The 18,368-nt window shown below is 44.2% G+C and overlaps 1 protein-coding gene across 2 annotated transcripts in view; it reads right to left on the reverse strand.

The window, feature by feature from the left end:
• Window positions 1-18,368, reverse strand: part of LOC136385374 (thioredoxin reductase 1, cytoplasmic) — a 73,856-nt gene continuing 55,488 nt past the window's right edge. For both annotated transcript variants that reach the window (XM_066356217.1, XM_066356207.1), the window contains exons 12-15: window positions 17,728-17,835; window positions 14,258-14,353; window positions 11,947-12,081; window positions 1-1,957 (exon numbers count right to left, since the gene is read on the reverse strand). In XM_066356217.1, coding sequence (XP_066212314.1) covers window positions 1,895-1,957; window positions 11,947-12,081; window positions 14,258-14,353; window positions 17,728-17,835 — 402 coding nt within the window. In that variant the 3' untranslated portion in view covers window positions 1-1,894. The remainder of the gene's footprint in view (window positions 1,958-11,946; window positions 12,082-14,257; window positions 14,354-17,727; window positions 17,836-18,368) is intronic.

Here is an 18,368-nt window from a genome sequence, read left to right on the forward strand (position 1 = left end):
TGGGTTATCAATACCTTTTAATGGTTCACATTGGATACTTTTTTCAGAAGAATTATAACAAATTATGTTTTGAAACATTGGGCAATTACAGAATATAAGCAAGACAAGTCCATAAAGTACGATCGTTCTTGTGGGGCAGAACCTTCCGTTCCACTAAGCAGAGAACCACATGATTGGGCACGGCCGTCTCCCACTGCCTACACTGTTCTAATCCCGGAGCCTGGCAGACTTGGAAACCGAACACATCGGAAATAAATAAATAAAACGACACAGTCAACTGACTCAAGCCCGCTCTCCATTTCTCCTTTGTGCCATGTGCCCAGGTGGGACGAGGGCTGGGGCAGAGCCCTGGGGACAGGGTTGGGTGTTCTGCTGACAGAAGGCTGGCCAGACGCATGGGTTCCCTGAGTTGGCCGAGAAATGTACTTTGAATCAACTACTTGGTGTTGTAGCTGAGAAATACCAGCAGAGGGGAGGGAACAAAAAAAAGCGACCAGAACCGCTGGTGGGAGGCCTGATGTCCACAGCACATTTAAAATCCAACTTCTATAGTGAGCAGATGGCCCAAGTGCAATCCTCAGTCACTACGTGTGCGTGGAAATCTGTCACTGAGGACGCAATACCTCTCCGTAACCACACAAGCTGGCATGCTAACGCAGCAGAAGCACTCTGCCACTGTCCCCACCAGGTATGGTCATTCATTCAGTAGAAGACTTCAACACCATTTGGTTTTTAAACAAAAATCCTTCACATCTACCTGTGTTCAAAAATAATAATAATAACTTATGATATTAACAGCTTCCTTTAAAAAGCAATTACCACAAAAGAATTAAATCGTTAAATGTAGAAAGAGCTATTTTCCTATAAATGTACTCCTTAGGAAGGGACAGATACATAACATACATAAAATATAAAGATGTGATATTCTGTGTTTTTAGCTTAAAGCTGAAGCTAAAAAAAAAAGTTTTAAACAAGTGTTAAATGTTTCAGCTCACTTAGACCAGCACACAATAAACTAAATAAAGACATTTATTGTTTTTCCCCATTTAAGGTGTATGTCTGCCTCCATGATGAACAAAGATGGAAATCACACCAGACTGCTAAGTTCCATGAGGTGGAGTATCACCTCAAACAGGCTGGCTAAGTAGCCATTTCCTTTCCTCAACAGAACTAAAAATAACAGTAACTAGTGATGTAGCATGGGTGTACACGCGCGCTGAGTGTGTGTGTGTGTGTGTGTGTGCGCGCGCGCGCGCGGCCAGTCAATCATACATTCACTTGCTTGAACATGTAACTTATTAGGGGGGACAAACAGCTAAAGAGGTCAGTCAAGGAGAACAGAACGTTTGAGTCCCAGGGTTGTTCTCAATCATGGGACCAGCGTATCAGCCTCCAAGTGAGCCACGCGTGCCTCCAAGCAACAAGGCACCTTCCGTGCACACTCGAGTTGTGACTCGCTCTGGACAAAAATTGAGTGCTAACATTTTTCATCTCTAGTATCATTAACACCTTGAAGAGGACAGATAATAGTAATCAACACGAGAAGCTTGACAGAGGATAAGAAAACCCACAAAGGAAGAGTCACGCTAAAACTGCTTCGCCAGTTGTTCCATCACTGCCCACCGCGGGGGCTTGAGGCCAGTGACTTCATAAACGCACCCTCCGATGCACCGCCGAAGGTCAGTTTCGAGTCCGTCACGGTGACCCCAGTGTGATGCTGCCTGCCGTCCAGGCACCGCCTCCTACCCATGAGATCCAAGGGGCCCTGGGTGGTGTGAGCACAGGACACACAGTGTCAAAGCCCAGGAATCTTCCTGGAAATACCACCTTGAATTTGAGCAAGGAAACATCAGTGGTTTGGAGTCTCGGCAGCAGCATCCACTGGGGCTTAACCTCAGCAGCCAGCCTGCAGGACGCTGCCCCCGGAGCGCTTGGTCACCGACAGAGTTGTGAACACCTGCAGAAGACAGCATGAGATTTTCAGACACCGAGCAAACAAGTGACCAGCAAACAAGTCACACCATACCTAACGAGAAGTTAGGGGACTACTTAAAATGGAAGAAACAGGGAGGTAATATGACCAAGGGTATCCTCAGCTTCTCCAGAGGATAAAAGGGATAAAACTTATCTTAAAGCCAAGGTGAAAGAGAAATATTTAGGTTATATCTAATGAGGAACTTTATCAGCACAGGGTGATTAATGCATCATGGAATATTTTGGATCCTTAGAAAGGTATAAAGTAAATTACTACAAACCCCAATGTGCCCACCTAGCTGGGGGGTGCCTTATGAATATGGTTAGAGTCCCAAGTGTGCCCCTCCTTGGTCATCTCCTCCCTATTCCTCCATCCATTAGTCCTGACCATTCCTCCAAATTTCTTTCTGCTTTCTTTCGTATGTTTTTTAAAACTTTATATGAAAGTGGCAAGATGGTATATGTCTTCTACTACCTGCTCTCTTGGCTCAACAATGTATTTCTATAGTTCACCCATATAGACACATATACCTCTCATTCTTCCATTTTTCACTGACAAGTATTCAAGTACTACAGTATACTATATATGCCACAGTATCCAGTCATTCAAGTAGTGAATAAATTATGATTACATATCCAGGGCCCTTCAGCTGGCCACCCAAGCTACCACCAATATGCTATTTGCAACATGCTCCGCACACCCAGGAGTCTGCTCGCACCCAGAGCGAGAGGCACAACTGCTGGGGTGGGGGGGAGGTGCAGCTTCGACCTGACTGGATTTCCAAGGTGCCTGACCAACTGTCACTCTCATTTACAGAGACTGACGAGTCATCCTCGTGTCACATCCTTGCAAACATTTGGTGCTTGTGGATTCAGAGCCTTAATTAACAACTTTAGGCAGCTTTAATTTGGTGCTGCGCAAGATGGTTTAGACAGAAAACAGTGTGAACAAAGCCTGTTCATACTGCTTAAAATGCACAGAAAGTATTGGGTCTTCATTTGGCAGAACTGGGATAGGAATCTCAAGTGAGTGGTTATTATAATGCAGGTTGTCTATGAGCCATGTATGAGAATCTCTTGTGGAAAACACCAGCCCTGGTTTCTGGTCTAGAAGCTTATACAAGGCAACCTAACCACCTGCTGCTTATTTGTGTAGTTTTACCAACCAGGAAACATACAGTTGAAATTTTAAAATACATGGTATTTCTACATCTAGAAACAGATTTTCTGGCCCTGGCAAGTGGTAGAGCATCTGCCCAGTGTGTGGATGTCCCGGATTTGAATCCCAGTCAGGGTACACAGAAGCAGCTACCAACCCCCACTCTGCTTCTCAACTCCTCCCATCCCCAGCAGCCATGGTTTGATTGGTTTCAGTGCACTGGCCCCAGACACTGAGAATGGCTAAAAATAGGTTGGTTGCAAGCATGGCCCTAGACGGGCACAGCATTGGCCCCAGAAGAGGGTTGCTGGGTGGATCCCAGTCAGGGCACATGCAGGAGTCTGTCTCCCCTCCTCTCACTTGGAAAAGGATTAAAAAAAAAAAAGATAAACAGGTTTTCATCCCTGGCCTAATGGAGTAATTTGGTACCAAACCAGCTCGATCCACTTAAACAACCAAAACACTGGGCAAAACATATGAAGCAATTATTTGAGATAATGAATAACAGGCAGTGGACTGTGAGCCAAGGCGCCCTCACCTGCCTGGCACTGGGCACCCGTGCTCTTAGGAACTCCTCCTTCCTTTATGATTCGGGGCAAGAACATCCCCTCCTGCCGGGCTGGGCCTCAGACGCACCCCTCACATCCTTACTTCACACCTCGCTTGCCCCCACCTTTCGTTCTTAACCCTGCTTTTTCATTGGTCTTTCTCAAACTGCACTGACTGTAACACAATTTTCCATCTACCTTATGATCACCTCTACCAGCAATGTCCCTTTGTCCTCTTTCACTCAAAATCTTAAAGCTGTTGGTATTTATTATCTATTTTTAATTCCCTGTGTCACTGAAATCTGGCTCCCGCCCCCAGTTCTGCGTACTCCTCTCCCGCAGTCACCAGTGACACTCACCGCCACACGCGAGGACCCCGGCACCCTCACTGCACACAGCCTCTCCACAGCACTTCCTGTTGTCCATCGCACCTACCTTTCAACAATTCTTTCCTCTGCTTGTTTCCCTGACAGCTCTCTTCCCTGTTTCCTTCTTTTGTGGCTATTCCTCAGCCATGGCACAGAGGTGCACTGAAGCAGTGACAACCCCAGCCCTTCCATGGCCAGAGCCCCCGCCCTGGCTGGCTGGAGACCTCGGTCACCTATGTGGGCCACCTACAAAGGGCTGCACAAATATGCCAGTGCCCATGTGTGCAGGGCATGACAAGGCCAGATAGCACTGCCCCAGAGTTCCATCCTCAGCTCTCTCCCGGGGAGATACCCTCCTGTCACAGTGGTCTCATTGAGCCAACTACACTTTTTAGGGAGATGAAGCTGCCGTCTCTGTTGAGTCACACACAAGACCCAACACACGCCTCTTCTTGGATAACTCTTCAGACTAAATGCCCAGCACTGAACCCACCGTCCTCCCTCATTCCCGTCTCTCTCAGTGAATGGCAGCACCACTATTTGGATGCCCAGGCCACACACCTGGAATTAATCCTTAATTCTTCTATCTTCATGCCTATGATAGGTAACCAGTGACTAAGTCATACATTTTGCTTCATATCTGTTAAATCTGATCTCTCTTTGCTTTAACACTAACAGTTCGGGTCTTTACAGTTCTGACTGAACTACTGTGAGAGTTTAGTTTCCAACACACACAGTGTCTTCACTGCCCCGTAATGACCTTTCGTGTGGACCACACATGATACATGTCCATCCTATCAGGACATAGACCTGGGGGCTAGGGTTTGCTCTGGCGAAAGACACATGTGTGGGAGTGGGACACGCCACTTCTTGAACACCAAGTATGCCTTCCTACCTCCCCACACTCTGCCACCCAGCCAGCCATGCCCGGGAGAGGCTGCCCCATCAGCCTGGTCCCGGGGTGGAGACGCAGAGAAGCTGAGCTGCAGCTCCCGTGACGACCAGAGGGCAGGAGCTAGGAATAAACTTTTGCTTTTATAGATACAAACCAAAACCAAAGCACCACCCAAACTGCCCCCGCTATACCGCCCAGGCACAAACACACGATAGGGCTTGTGTTCAAGAAACTAAATTAGAGGTTCGATTCCCAGCCAGGGCACACAGGAGAAGCGCCCATTTGCTTCTCCACCCCTCCCCCTCCCTCTCCTTCCTCTCTGTCTCTCTCTTCCCCTCCCGCAGCCAAGGCTCCATTGGAGCAAAGATGGCCCGGGCACTGGGGACGGCTCCTTGGCCTCTGCCCCAGGCGCTAGAGTGGTTCTGGTCGCAGCAGAGCGACGCCCCCTGGTGGGCAGAGCGACGCCCCCTGGTGGGCGTGCCGGGTGGATCCCGGTCGGGCACATGAGGGAGTCTGTCTGACTGTCTCTCCCGGTTTCTAGCTTCAGAAAAAAAAAAATAAAAAAAAAAATAAACTAAATTAGAAAGATATTTGGTCTCTAAATGCAAAAGAAACTTGAATCCAAACCACGCAGCCCCACTACGTAAGCGGGGAGGTGAAGCGGCTCTGATTCCGCAGAGCCCGTCAGTCCTCGCCTGCATGGACCAACCTTCCGGGCCCACTCAGTGTCTTACTGAGACGGCACCGTGGCTCGCTCGGGAGTGTTTGGAGTGAACTCAATGAGCGCCTGCAGCCGTGTTGGCAGACCTAGGCACCTGGGTATTTTATTTTAGACAGTTGCCCCTTTGGTTCCTGAAAAACAACCAGTTTCCTGGTTTTTAATAAAAAAAGGAAAGAGCACACACACAAAAAATTTGAGGCCACTTTGTCTCACACAAATAGAATCAACAAGTAACAAACAGCAACAAACTTGCTTTTAAATAAAAGGGGAAAATACTCTGTGTAAAAGAGGAACAATACTGAGAGAAACCCTTGGTCTGTTTTAGCCTTAACCCAGTGAATCTATACCAATATATCATCTCAAAAAATTCAGACCCGGGAAATAATGGCCAGTATCTGAAAACACTTAAAATGTGAAGCCAGAAGAAACTATACACAATTCATATCCAAAAAAAGATAATTATGAGAAAAAGAGTTCATCTTGTGAGCAAAAAATATGTGAGAATCCTTGAAATAAGTTATTCCCCTTTTATTCTTAGTGTAGAAAATTTTACACTGCACAGCATTTTCATTTGCATACTTAAGTTCGATGATGATATTGTAAGCTAGTACAACTCTCTGGAAAAGCAATAAAGTTCCTTTGTTTAAACAATATGTGACTGTGGAATAGGACAGAAGGACAATATTCGATAATGAAAATAGCTGTGTTAGAAGGATGGTATCATGAGCAATTGAAAATACCATCAGCTTGACCAAGTGGTGATGAAGTGTTTAGAGGGTCAGACTGGGATGCAGAGGACCCAGGTTCAAAACCCTGAGGTCACCAGTTTGAGTGCAGGGTCACTGGTTGGGCCCAAAGGTCACTGCTTTGAGCAAGGGGTCACTCGCTCTACTGAGTATCTCCCCCTCCCCGTCAAGGCACATATGAGAAAGCAATCAATGAACAACGAAGGAGCTGCAACAAAGAATTGATGCTTCTCACCTCTCTCCCTTCCTGTCTGTCTGTCCCTATCTCCCTCCGTCACACAGAAAAAGAAGAGAAAAAGAAATACCATCAAACATACTCTCTTTTCAGTTTTTACAATGGAAGAACGATAAAGAGCCAGGAAATGCTGCATTCAAATGAACTTCAGGCTTACGGATTTGCCAGCTTAAGTATTCTTTCTCAGGAGTTAATTTAGAAATAGAACTTGTAGGAGATTTGGATAAAAAACAAAACCTATCAAACACACAAGCAGATTAAAAAAAAGAGCTCTTTTTCTTGTACTGACAACACGCTCATGGTAAAGAGAAGAGGGAAGCCGATATGCTGCCACTGCTGATTTGTGTACTTGAAAATGGATGGGGTCAATTTTTACAGAGATTTTATTTGAACAGCTGCTTTAGAATCTTCGAAACAAACAAACAATTAAAAAAGCAAGCACAGGGCTGGCCTTCCCTTTATGTTTTTCTATCCAACACAAAGGGCACTAACAAAGGGTCAAACCCTGCTACAGACCTCACCTCCCATTCACCTTGGGCCCCAACACGTCCCAGCCTCACCAGACCCCTCATTCTAGACCAGGGGTCCCCAAACTATGGCCCGCGGGCCACATGCGGCCCCCTGAGGCCATTTATCCGGCCCCCACCGCACTTCTGGAAGGGGCACCTGTTTCATTGGTGGTCAGTGAGAGGAGCATAGTTCCCATTGAAATACTGGTCAGTTTGTTGATTTAAATTTACTCGTTTTTTATTTTAAATATTGTATTTGTTCCCGTTTTGTTTTTTTACTTTAAAATAAGATATGTGCAATGTGCACAGGGATTTGTTCATATTTTTTTTATAGTCTGGCCCTCCAACAGTCTGAGGGACAGTGAACTGGCCCCCTGTGTAAAAAGTTTGGGGACCCCTGTTCTAGACTATGATTATGTTGACTATTCAGACATTTGATGCTGGGCACTGAAATTCATTTAAAGATATCTCACAAGAGTCTTTTCTAATGTTCTGTACTCTTGAGCTATTATATTTCCCTACAAATAAACGATTAAAATTACTACTTCAAATGATGTACAGTTTCCCATTCAATTACTGCAGCTCAGATGTTCAGAATAAACTGTCACACACTGTCTTCACACTGAATAATGCTAATGCATTGCTGATGCTCCCAGCCCCTACGATTCCCTCTCGTACTGACACCAACGGGCTTTCAGTTCAGACAAGGGCAGGCCTCTCCTCTTAGAGCGATTCCAGAAGAAAACCCATTAGAAATGATTTTTCTCCAAACAGCAAAGTCTCAACGGAGGAATTTGTCAAGTTATCTAAGTAATTACTCTTCAAAACCAAAGATGGCTCAATTGCCTGGGTTATTTCATCAAAATGGAATAGAAGACTTCCTTCAGCGACTCTTCCTGAGTCACAGCTGGCCTGGGAGCTGTGACTAGATCTGAACACTTTAAAGCTGTGCACAGAACCAGTTTTTAAATTATTATGATTTCCAATCTGTCCAAAGGACAGACATTTGTGAAATTCAATAAAATGTATTAGAAAAAATGAATTTTAAAAAGCCGTATAAAAGCCCAATTTTTGGTTATTTGATCAAATACTGTCAAATTACTCTTCAAGTTTCTAAACCTTTCTTCATTTCCATCCTTAATTCATTAAGAACCAGCAGCAGACCCTGTGTGGCCAGAGGTTTGAGCAGTACCCTCTGCAGTATTCGGCTTGACATGAAAAAACAGTGGTCCAGTAGCAAGTTCAAGGCAGAACTTAGCCCTTAGCACAGAGAAATGAGTCCCCCAATCCCCCTAAAACTCAAATTTCACTTTCCCCCATCATGCAGTTTTAAAGAAGATTTCCATAGTCAAGGGTTAGAGCCTTTAGTTTTTCAAAGTCTAGTTTCTAAGTGAGTAGTTCATAACCAGGGGTGGTTTAAAAAAAATCCAGAGGAGGCTTTTCAAAATACACATCCCTCCCCATGATCTGATCTCCTTAAAATATTGTAATGATGACCTTTTAGTCAAGCCACACCTGCAATGAAACACCCTAGGGAAACCCAGTCCACAGATGCAGGCAGTCATCGAGTCTACCAAACGCCAGGAACTGTCTGGGACACTTCTACTTTCTAACCCAGGTTTGCGAGTCTCCGTTACGCTCATGTTGCCACCAATAAATCACTTCCATTTTTTAAATTCTATGTCAAATACTGTAGAAAGGTCTGTGGAAACGGGCTATCATCCGTACAGCGCGGTGCGTTGGGAGCCAGACGGCTTGGGTTTGGATCCCGACTCGGCCACTTCCAAGGGGTAACTGTGGGCAAGTTCCTCAACCTCTCTGTCCTCGCTGATCAGGTGAAGAGAGCACTGCCACCCACCTCCTGGGGCTCTAAGGACTGAAGATGTCGATGTACCCAGAGCACAGTGCCGGGCACACAGTCACCTCAGAGACAGCAGTGCTGCTGCCAGGGTTTCTGCTCTCCTTTCCTGCTTTTAAGATGCCCCCGTGTCCCTCAGTGCCCCCGCCCCCTCCCAGTTCAGGCTGCCACTCTTGTGTCCAGGTGTGCCCACTCTGGTCCACTTCTCAGTGCAGCAAGGGGACCTCTCTCGGCAGCGTATCTGATCGCGGTATTTCCCTGCCTTATGCTTCTCTGACCTGAGTCCTGGTGCCTCGGGATACAGTCAAAATACAAACACCCTGCGCTTTGATCACACAGCGATGCTCTCCCACACAGCCTTTGACTTGCTGTTCCCACTGACTGGCTAACGCCGACAGTCTTAGGCCAGAACCCTCCTCCGCCACACTGCCCCCACGCCCCCACCGCAAACACCACTGTTGCTATTTACCGGTCCTTGGGCTCGACATGCCGAACTGAAACTGGCATCTCCCTCAGCTGCCCCTTTGCTCTTCATTGTGCCTTAGATCACTGCTGCACCCCAAGTGCCCAGCACAGTGCTGTGCACACAGCTATACGTGTGCTCAGAGACCACACCCAACTTTTTATCTCGTTAATCAGCCATACGCTTGGGGGAAAATGCCCTATCAAAACAGTGAACATTAGCTTCTGAGCCTCAAAGCCATAAGAGAACCAACAGATGGAGACAAACAACGGCAAATGCTTAGAGGGATCCTGAACATGCCGGGTGTCCCAAGGAGTCAGGCGGCTGGCTGGCTGGCCTCCCTTCGGCAGGGGCTTCAGGAAGCCGTCTGCCCCGGCCCCACACCTCCCCACCCCCCACCGAATCACAGCACAACAAGCACCACCAGGGCTGCGGACAGAGTCAAGCCCTCGGCAGTCCTCTAACTGGCCCAACGAGACCTGGATTCAGATCAAAAAATTAGTCCACACTGGAGACAATGGTGGTAGCTTCTAAGCATCTTGGACTGGCATAAAGATGTTTAAAAATCCTTGTTGTGGGTTTCAGTCAGTCCCCTGGAAGGAGTGTTCAAGTCCGAGGCCTCAGGACCCATATATGTGACCTTATTTGAAAATAAGGTCTTGCATATGTATCCAAGTTAAGATGACGTTGTGATGGATTAGAGTCGGCCCCTAATCCAATGACTAAGAGGGAAATCTGGACATAGACACATGGGAGATAAGGCCGTGTGAAGACAGGCAGAGACTGGAGTGCTACATCCCTATGTGGGGGACATGCAGGCGACCAGCAACCAAACAGCTGGAGGGGCAAGGGCGCTTCCCCCAGCGGCGGAGGGAGTGCGGCCCTGCTGACACGTGGATTTCAGACTTCCCGCTCCAGAGCTGGGAGGGAGTAAATCTGTCATCTGAAGTCACCCAGTTTGTGGCGCTGTTACTGCAGCCCTAGGAAACTAACAACTCACTAAAAGTGTTTTTAGAAAAAAACACATGACACTAATTGGCTCCTTCCCATGGTAGATGACAGTCTTACTCATTACACTGAATAAAAGATGTTATCACAGCACATTCTTTAACAGCATTAATCTAGCTTCATTTCAATTTTTGTTATATTTTTTTGAAGCTTAGTTTTAGTTCACAAGACAGCAGTTTGCTATGAATAATGCCCTAGTCACTGAATATTCTAGTATTTTATGCTACCGCCCCAGCCAGGTACCTGGTAATAGAGGACTCCATCCCTAACACGGCAATGCCAAAGACCCTAAACATGGCCGCTGGTCCCGAAGCTGACACTTCGTACTCAGCAGAGTTCACCTGTACAAGGGCAGTCAGGAACGGAGATCAGCCAGTTACCAGGCTGCTGACTGAAATGTGGCAGAAGTGTGTGTGTGCACATGTGTACGAGTGTGTGTGCACACGTGCAAGTACAAGGGACACTGTGCAAATCACTGACTGTGGTGGTGGCCAGACAACAGCGGTCACTTCGACTCCAGACTAAAGCTGGTATGAGGTACCTCTTCCCAATCTCCACCAAGTTCTCCAACATGGAAACGTTTTGGGTTTACAACCTGTATAGTTATTAGTAGGCATCACAATTTCAACTCTTGAATAATCTCTGACAAATGTGAAGAAACACCAGCACCCAGAGGTCCAGTTTGCAATTCTACTGTCATGTGCTTGATCTTTTTAAAAGCATCATTTTCAAATCTCATTCTTTGAAACCAAAAGCTAAAGAAGCAGCCGTATCATTTAGCCTTGAGGTGGCCCCGAGGTAACTAGTATTGAAGCCCTTTTTGGGTGTGACAGGAACAACTGACTGCCCCAAAAACAGTTTAGAAGACACGACAAATAAAAGACGTTAGGCACTTCTCATAAATCACTCTCAGGGCTTTCACCATTTAAAAGCATGACAGTACCAACCAGTTCACACTAGGAACAAAAAATATTTGGAAGAGGAAAATATGGACCCTAGAGAGCACACCTCCCTTGAGCGCCCTCGCTCACTGACACGCTGTCAGGAGCAGGCGCAGCTGGAGGACGGCAGACAGAGCACCAGCCTCAGAGTCCCCGGTGCCTCAGAGTCCCAGGTGCCTCAGAGTTCCCGGTGCCTCAGAGTTCCCGGTGCCTCAAGTTCCCGGTGCCTCAGAGTCCCAGGTGCCTCAGAGTCCCAGGTGCCTCAGAGTCCCCGGTGCCTCAGAGTCCCCGGTGCCTCAGAGTTCCCGGTGCCTCAAGTCCCCGGTGCCTCAGAGTTCCCGGTGCCTCAGAGTTCCCGGTGCCTCAGAGTTCCCGGTGCCTCAAGTTCCCGGTGCCTCAGAGTCCCAGGTGCCTCAGAGTCCCAGGTGCCTCAGAGTCCCAGGTGCCTCATATTCCCAGGCGTCCCCCTTGGAAGGGGGTGGTGGTGTGCCCTTCCACACAGAAATGTGCAGGTGACCCACCTCTGCACAGACGGGGTGTATGCCGATGGTGCTGTCCAGCTGCTTTTTGGTCAGCCCACACTTGAGCGCGGCTGCAAAGCCTTGTGTGATTTCTCCAGCATTTGGACCCAGTACGTGGAAGCCCACAACACGTTCCTAAGAAATAAAATATACCAAATAATTACACTGATTATTTCTCTCTTAACAGCCCCGAGTATTTCCATCGTCCATTCTGAAAACTCCATTCAGAAACAGCCAAAGACTAAATAAAAGCTGCTTTGGCTGAAGGTAACTCCAGTGTGGGCGCGTGCAGAGTGTGGGGTCACGTCAAGCAAGAAGGAAGAGACGAGCTGGCCATGAGTGACGATGAGGAAAAGCAGTGAAAGTGAAACTGCCTGCAACTCCAGAAGCTCAAAATGTTCTGGAAAACATTTCCAAAGGGCAGACGTGTCTGCTACCTGGTGTCTCAAAGCTCCAGATAAACTACCCGTGATAGCTGAAACATTTAAGAGCTCTCATTCAAACTAGAAGTCATTTTAACCCAGGTTTTGGGATAGACAGCAGTTAGGCTTATGTCCCTTCCAATCTGAAAACTATTTTGAAAACAACAGAAAAACATTTGGCAACTCTGAAATACCTGTGTGGGAATTATTTTGGATAAATCCTAAATCAGGAGACACTCTGCCAAGAGCAGAGACATCTGATTCATCCCAGCATTCAAACTTCCAGAGCCAGCCCTGACTGTAGGCCAACCTCCTCATAAAAGAGGTGGCAACTCAGGCTGTGGGGTGCAGAGCCCTATTTAAGGTCCAATCACTCTACAGAAGGCAATCAAGAAAGTCATTCTGTTGCCAAACTACTGTAACATATCCCATGTTGGACTTATTTATTCATCCTCCTGACAACCAGGGGTTTAGTATATGAACAAATAAAGCACAAAATATACTGGATCTTAAAATATACTAGATGTACATGAAATAATATGAATAGACATCAAAAAATGAGATTTAAAACAAGTTGTAGGCCTCTGTTTAACTGAGGATGGCACTCAATTAAACCACAATGTATAATGTTTATGGATATATCATAGGTGGCAAACAAAAATATGAAATGCGAGACACTACAAGTTCAAGGCCGTTGCCTCCAGGGTCAGGAAGAAGCGAGGGGACGGATGAAGAGGGAACATGGAAGGCTGGCTGCCCAGACGTGGTGGCCTAATGGTCACCAGCACAGAACGGCCTTGCCTGGGCTTGAATTCCAGCTCTGTCATCACCCTGTACACGCCCTGGAAGTCACTAACCTCCTGTCTAATGTATACTCCCATGAATAAACTTTTAATAAAACTTGTCTAAAAAGAAAACACTCTACCTAACATCGCTCTCTATGTCAACTGTGTATAGCTCATTAGGGGTGATCCTGGTATATGCATTTATTAGATGTGTCTATGATGACCTTTGTTTGCAGAGGGTCCTGGTATTCCTAGAACCTGGGCTCTGCAAAAAGCAAACTGCACCTGTGCTACTAAGTAACTTCTAAACAGTATATGCAGCTTAATTACATTCAAACCCAAGATAAGAAAATTTAGAGTTTATTAGGCTTTTAATATATGGATTCTTTAGCATCAGTTATAGGTATATTTCTGTTGAGGACATTCTTACTTAAAGTAAGATCCCAGATCCCAGCTAAGTTAGAAATATCAGTTCTCCTAAGACTGAACTCGCAACACTGAACTCGCAACACTTACAGAGTATGCGTACAGACATACATATGTTCCGGGTTACAATATAAAATGGGTGCAGCAGTTAGAAAAGCTTGAAAACCAATGGTTTGTTCAATCGCTCTGTAAGTACGGAAACAAACTGTGAGGTCAAGGAGTTTGCCCATAGGCCTTCATTACCGATTCTTAGACATAGCAGCAATGAAACCTTAAATCAGGACCCAATTAAGAGCTCTTCTCATTACTGCCTTCTCGTTTGTGCCAGCTGCTTAGACACATACATTACTCCTGTTCTTTCTCGTTCTGTCGTTTTAGATAACCGATGACTTAATGGTTGCCTTCCATACACACAAACTCAAAGAACTCTCACGCTGTTCCGAGCTCCTTCACTCAGTAAGTTTATCTGCCTGCCCACGATGTGTGGGGCTGTGCCAGCGAGGCTGAGGGGAGAGCCAGCTGGCTCACCACGCCCTGGCCCCTGGATATCTCTGTAGCGTGAGAGACCGACAGGTAAAACAGCAAAGAAATGCAATGTGTATCATGTGATCAAAACGGAGCTATGCATTAAAAGCAAAATGAAATTAGCTGAGAGGATTAAATGAGAATTGCACTTACACTGTCTTTCATATTACAGACTATTTTTGCATAGCATTTGTTGCTATCTCTTGATGGAAGCGTCCATTCCAATGGCCAAAAGTAACTATGGTAAACCTAGGAAGATATAAGCACAATTAGAAGCATGTTGGTCCAACACTGGCTGTGGTACAAAGATAGTGGAGGCTCTTCAGTTATTAGACTTTCATGAAATAATGAAATTCATACAGAAGCCGACTCATAGATACAGAGAACAAACTGATAGTTGCCAGAGGGGAGGGGGCTGGCCGACAAAGGTAAAGGGATTAAGAAGTATAGGATCGGTAGTTACAAAATATCTCGAGGATGTTAAAGTTCAGCATAGGGAATACATTCAATAAAATCAGTAACTGTGTATGATGCCAGGTGGGTACCATACTTATCAGGGGGGAGGATCGCATTGTAAATTATATAACTGTCTAACCACTATGCTGTACACCTGAAACTAATAAAATAATACTGAATATTAGCTGTAATTGAAAAATAAAACAAACACACACCACAAAATACCCCCAATAAAATCCACGGATTAAATAGGAATCCGGTCAGAAAGTAAATGACTTTAAACTCCTGCTGTCAGATCCTCTGGCTATTTGCTCATCCCTTAATTACATCTCAGGCTCAAGCAAGTAACCTTTAGTCATACCAACAAAAGAGAGCAATCAAATGAGGGGAAGAAGCCATGTCATTACTTGCTGTCTTGCATTAATGGATTAAAAAAAAGACCAAAAACCCAACACTGTCTTGTTACCTGAGTGGAATGACAACTTTGGGCAGGGAACAAGTCAAGTGCCAGCAACAATGATAACAGTGACCTACTTCTCTTGCTTCTGCTGTCAAGGACATTCATCCTCTGGCATTATTCACCAGAAGCATTAAAGGTAGAGAAGGAGGAAGGGAGGATGGGCCAATAGAAGGACACAAACATTCTTAACGATGTTTCATTCAAGTCCCGGACAATTAAAGAGATTTATTTTCCCCTCCAGCTGCTAGCCTCAATTTCAAACACACATGCTTGGCTACCTTTTAAAAACATACCGATTATTATGCAGACATTATCACTTCTTTTATAGTATAAAATGAGGTGAATATTTAAAATATGGGTTACCAGACTGGATGTACAGTATATCACAATTATCCAGGAAAAAGATGACTAAAAAAAATTACACTCAAATGCTAACAATTACTGTTAACAAACATAGACATAATTCTTTGGGTAACTGCTTCCTATTTCTTACATTTTTCAAAATGTCAAATCAAATACACTACTCTTATAATAAAAAGTACAAACCTGAATACAATAAAATCCAAAGATGGGCCTGACCAGGCAGTGGTGCAGTGGATAGAGCGTCGGACTGGGATGCCGAGGACCCAGGTTCGAGACCCCGAGGTCGCCAGCTTGAGCGTGGGATCATCTGGTTTGAGCAAAAGCTCACCAGCTTGGACCCAAAGTCGCTGGCTCGAGCAAGGGGTACTCGGTCTACTGAAGGCCCGCAGTCAAGGCACATATGAGAAAGCAATCAATGAATAACTAAGGTGTCGCAATGTGCAACGAAAAACTAATGATTGATGCTTCTCATCTCTCCGTTCCTGTCTGTCTGTCCCTGTCTATCCCTCTCTCTGTTTCTGTAAAAAAAAAAACAGCAACAAGCCTGACCAGGCGGTGACACAGTGGATAGAGCGTTGGACTGGGATGTGGAGGACCCAGGTTTGAGACCCCAAGGTCACCAGTTTGAGCGTGGGCTCATCTGGTTTGAGCAAAGCTCACCAGCTTGGACCCAAGGTCACTGGCTGGAGCAAGGGGTTACTCGGTCTGCTGTAACCTCACGATCAAGGAACATATGAGGAAGCAATCAATGAACAACTAAGGTGTCGCAACGAAAAACTAATGATTGATGCTTCTCATCTCTCTCCATTCCTATCTGTCCGTCCCTATCTATCCCTCTCTCTGACTCTCACTGTCTCTTTAAAAAACAAAACAAAAAAACCCCCCCAAAGATGGTGTAAGAAATATGAATTGTATATTAAGAACCTTAAAATTTAAATACCACTTGAAAGGAACCTACTCTCAAAAAATAATCAGAAACGGACAATGAACAATGAAAAGGTTAATCATTCTATTAATAGTGCAAACCTATAAATAACTAATAAAGACTGGTGTACAAACTGTATAGCATCCCTGAAAAGGAACGTTTACAGAAGTCATTTAAAAACGGTGTTTTTGGGGTAATGGCCATGACCTAATAGTAATTGTCAAGTAGAACAGAAAACTGCATAGAACTTAATCACATTTAAAAAAATACTTAAGGCTTATGTACCTACACAAAATTATACATACATATGATATATAAATACACACATAAATACTTAGACTAGAACATACCAAAATATTAACAGTAGTCATCAATTCAAAAATTAAAAATATTTTTATAATTCCCCAATTTTTTCAAACTTCCTTATAATGAGAACATAGTATGTTTAGAATCAGAAAAAGTTAATACGTGCTTATAGACCAAGATATTACATGCTACTACTAATGCATATAATAAAGAAAAAAATTTGCTATGGTATTTAAAATAAATTCACATCCTAATCCTAAAACTTACTCTCATAAGATTTAAAAAGTAGCAGTCATGGTATACAGCGTTATTTGTATGAAAATAGAGTTAGTTCATGTGCACTTTCCTTGACTCTATGAGAAATGGTGAGTGGTAAAGTGAGAATAAATTAGAAGGTAATAGTAGAGGAAAAAAACTAATAGAACAGTAAAAATGTAATTAATTTTAATTTTTTTTCTTGGTATTTTCCCTGTTTCCAACAATATTGTTTTAGCAATAAAAAGAAACCAGTAAATGTGGTTTTAAAAAGTAGTATTGTCCCAACCAGATAGTTCAGTTGGTTGGAGTGTCATCTTCATGCATCAGGGTCGTGGGTTCAATCCCCACTAAGGGCACATATAGGAGTCAAGCATGAATGCATAACAAAGTGATATCCCCCCAATCTCTCCCTCCCTCTCTCTATAAAATCAATAAAAAAATTCTATAAAGTAGAAGTATCAATACTGTATTAGTGGGTCAACTGACAAAATTGGAAAAATAGAAGGTGGATCAAATAATAAAAGTATTATATCAATATTAAGTTTCCTAAACATGGTAACCATCCTGTGGTTTTATAACAAAATGTCCTTGTTCATTGGAAATACATACTGAAGTATTTAGGAGTTAAGGGGCAGTCAACTTCCTCATATATGGTTCAGGGGAAGAGAATACACACAGAGACACAGAAATAGAGAAAGACTATGAAATGTAAAAAATAAATGGGTAATACATGAATCTGGATAATGGATGGACATTATATAAAAGTTCTTTGTACAATTTTTCTATATGCTTGAAATTATTTTTAACTTTGAAAAGCGGTAGTAATTTAACACAGGAGTAAAGAGTAGAACGTACCTCAACATTTTCTTCCCCAAATTTCTCTACAGCTTTTTCTTCAGAAAGACCACAAGCACCATATTCCAAAGGAGTAAATACAGTTGTTGGAACATTTTCATAGTCACACTGTTTCAAAATGGAGAAGAGTTACAAGAGAAATTTTAACTCAAAAAAGAGTATGCTTCAAAAGGTTCAAAATTAGGGAAGGAAAGCAGGCTAATAAATTTCTAACAAAAGTATGGAAAGTCAAAATCCCAGACATAAACCTACCACGTGAGAACCATGAACTGATGTGATGAAGTTTTATTAGCAGAGGTTTAAAGTCTGGTGAGACTGGTCATGAATAAAGGATTCAGGTGATGTTAACAGCAAGGACACACTTTCTCTCCCTTTAATAAAGCAGCCAAGGACAGCACGAGTGTATCCAAAGCTGAAGGTCTTCTTATCAGTGACAGAAACTAATAAACTTCTATGGAAAAATAGTTAATATATATAAAGGGTCATAAAAGAGATTTTATAACTTTTGGACCAATAACTCCACTCTTAGACCTCTATAATAATCAGAGAAAAAGCTTCCTGCACTAACCAAGCAACACTGTGTTTCCCTGAAATAGTGGCAATACTGGAGTAGCTTTAAAATGCAAATAAGGAATTGTCCT

The sequence above is a fragment of the Saccopteryx leptura genome, chromosome 1 (assembly GCF_036850995.1).
Source record: "Saccopteryx leptura isolate mSacLep1 chromosome 1, mSacLep1_pri_phased_curated, whole genome shotgun sequence".
Lineage (NCBI taxonomy): Eukaryota > Metazoa > Chordata > Mammalia > Chiroptera > Emballonuridae > Saccopteryx > Saccopteryx leptura.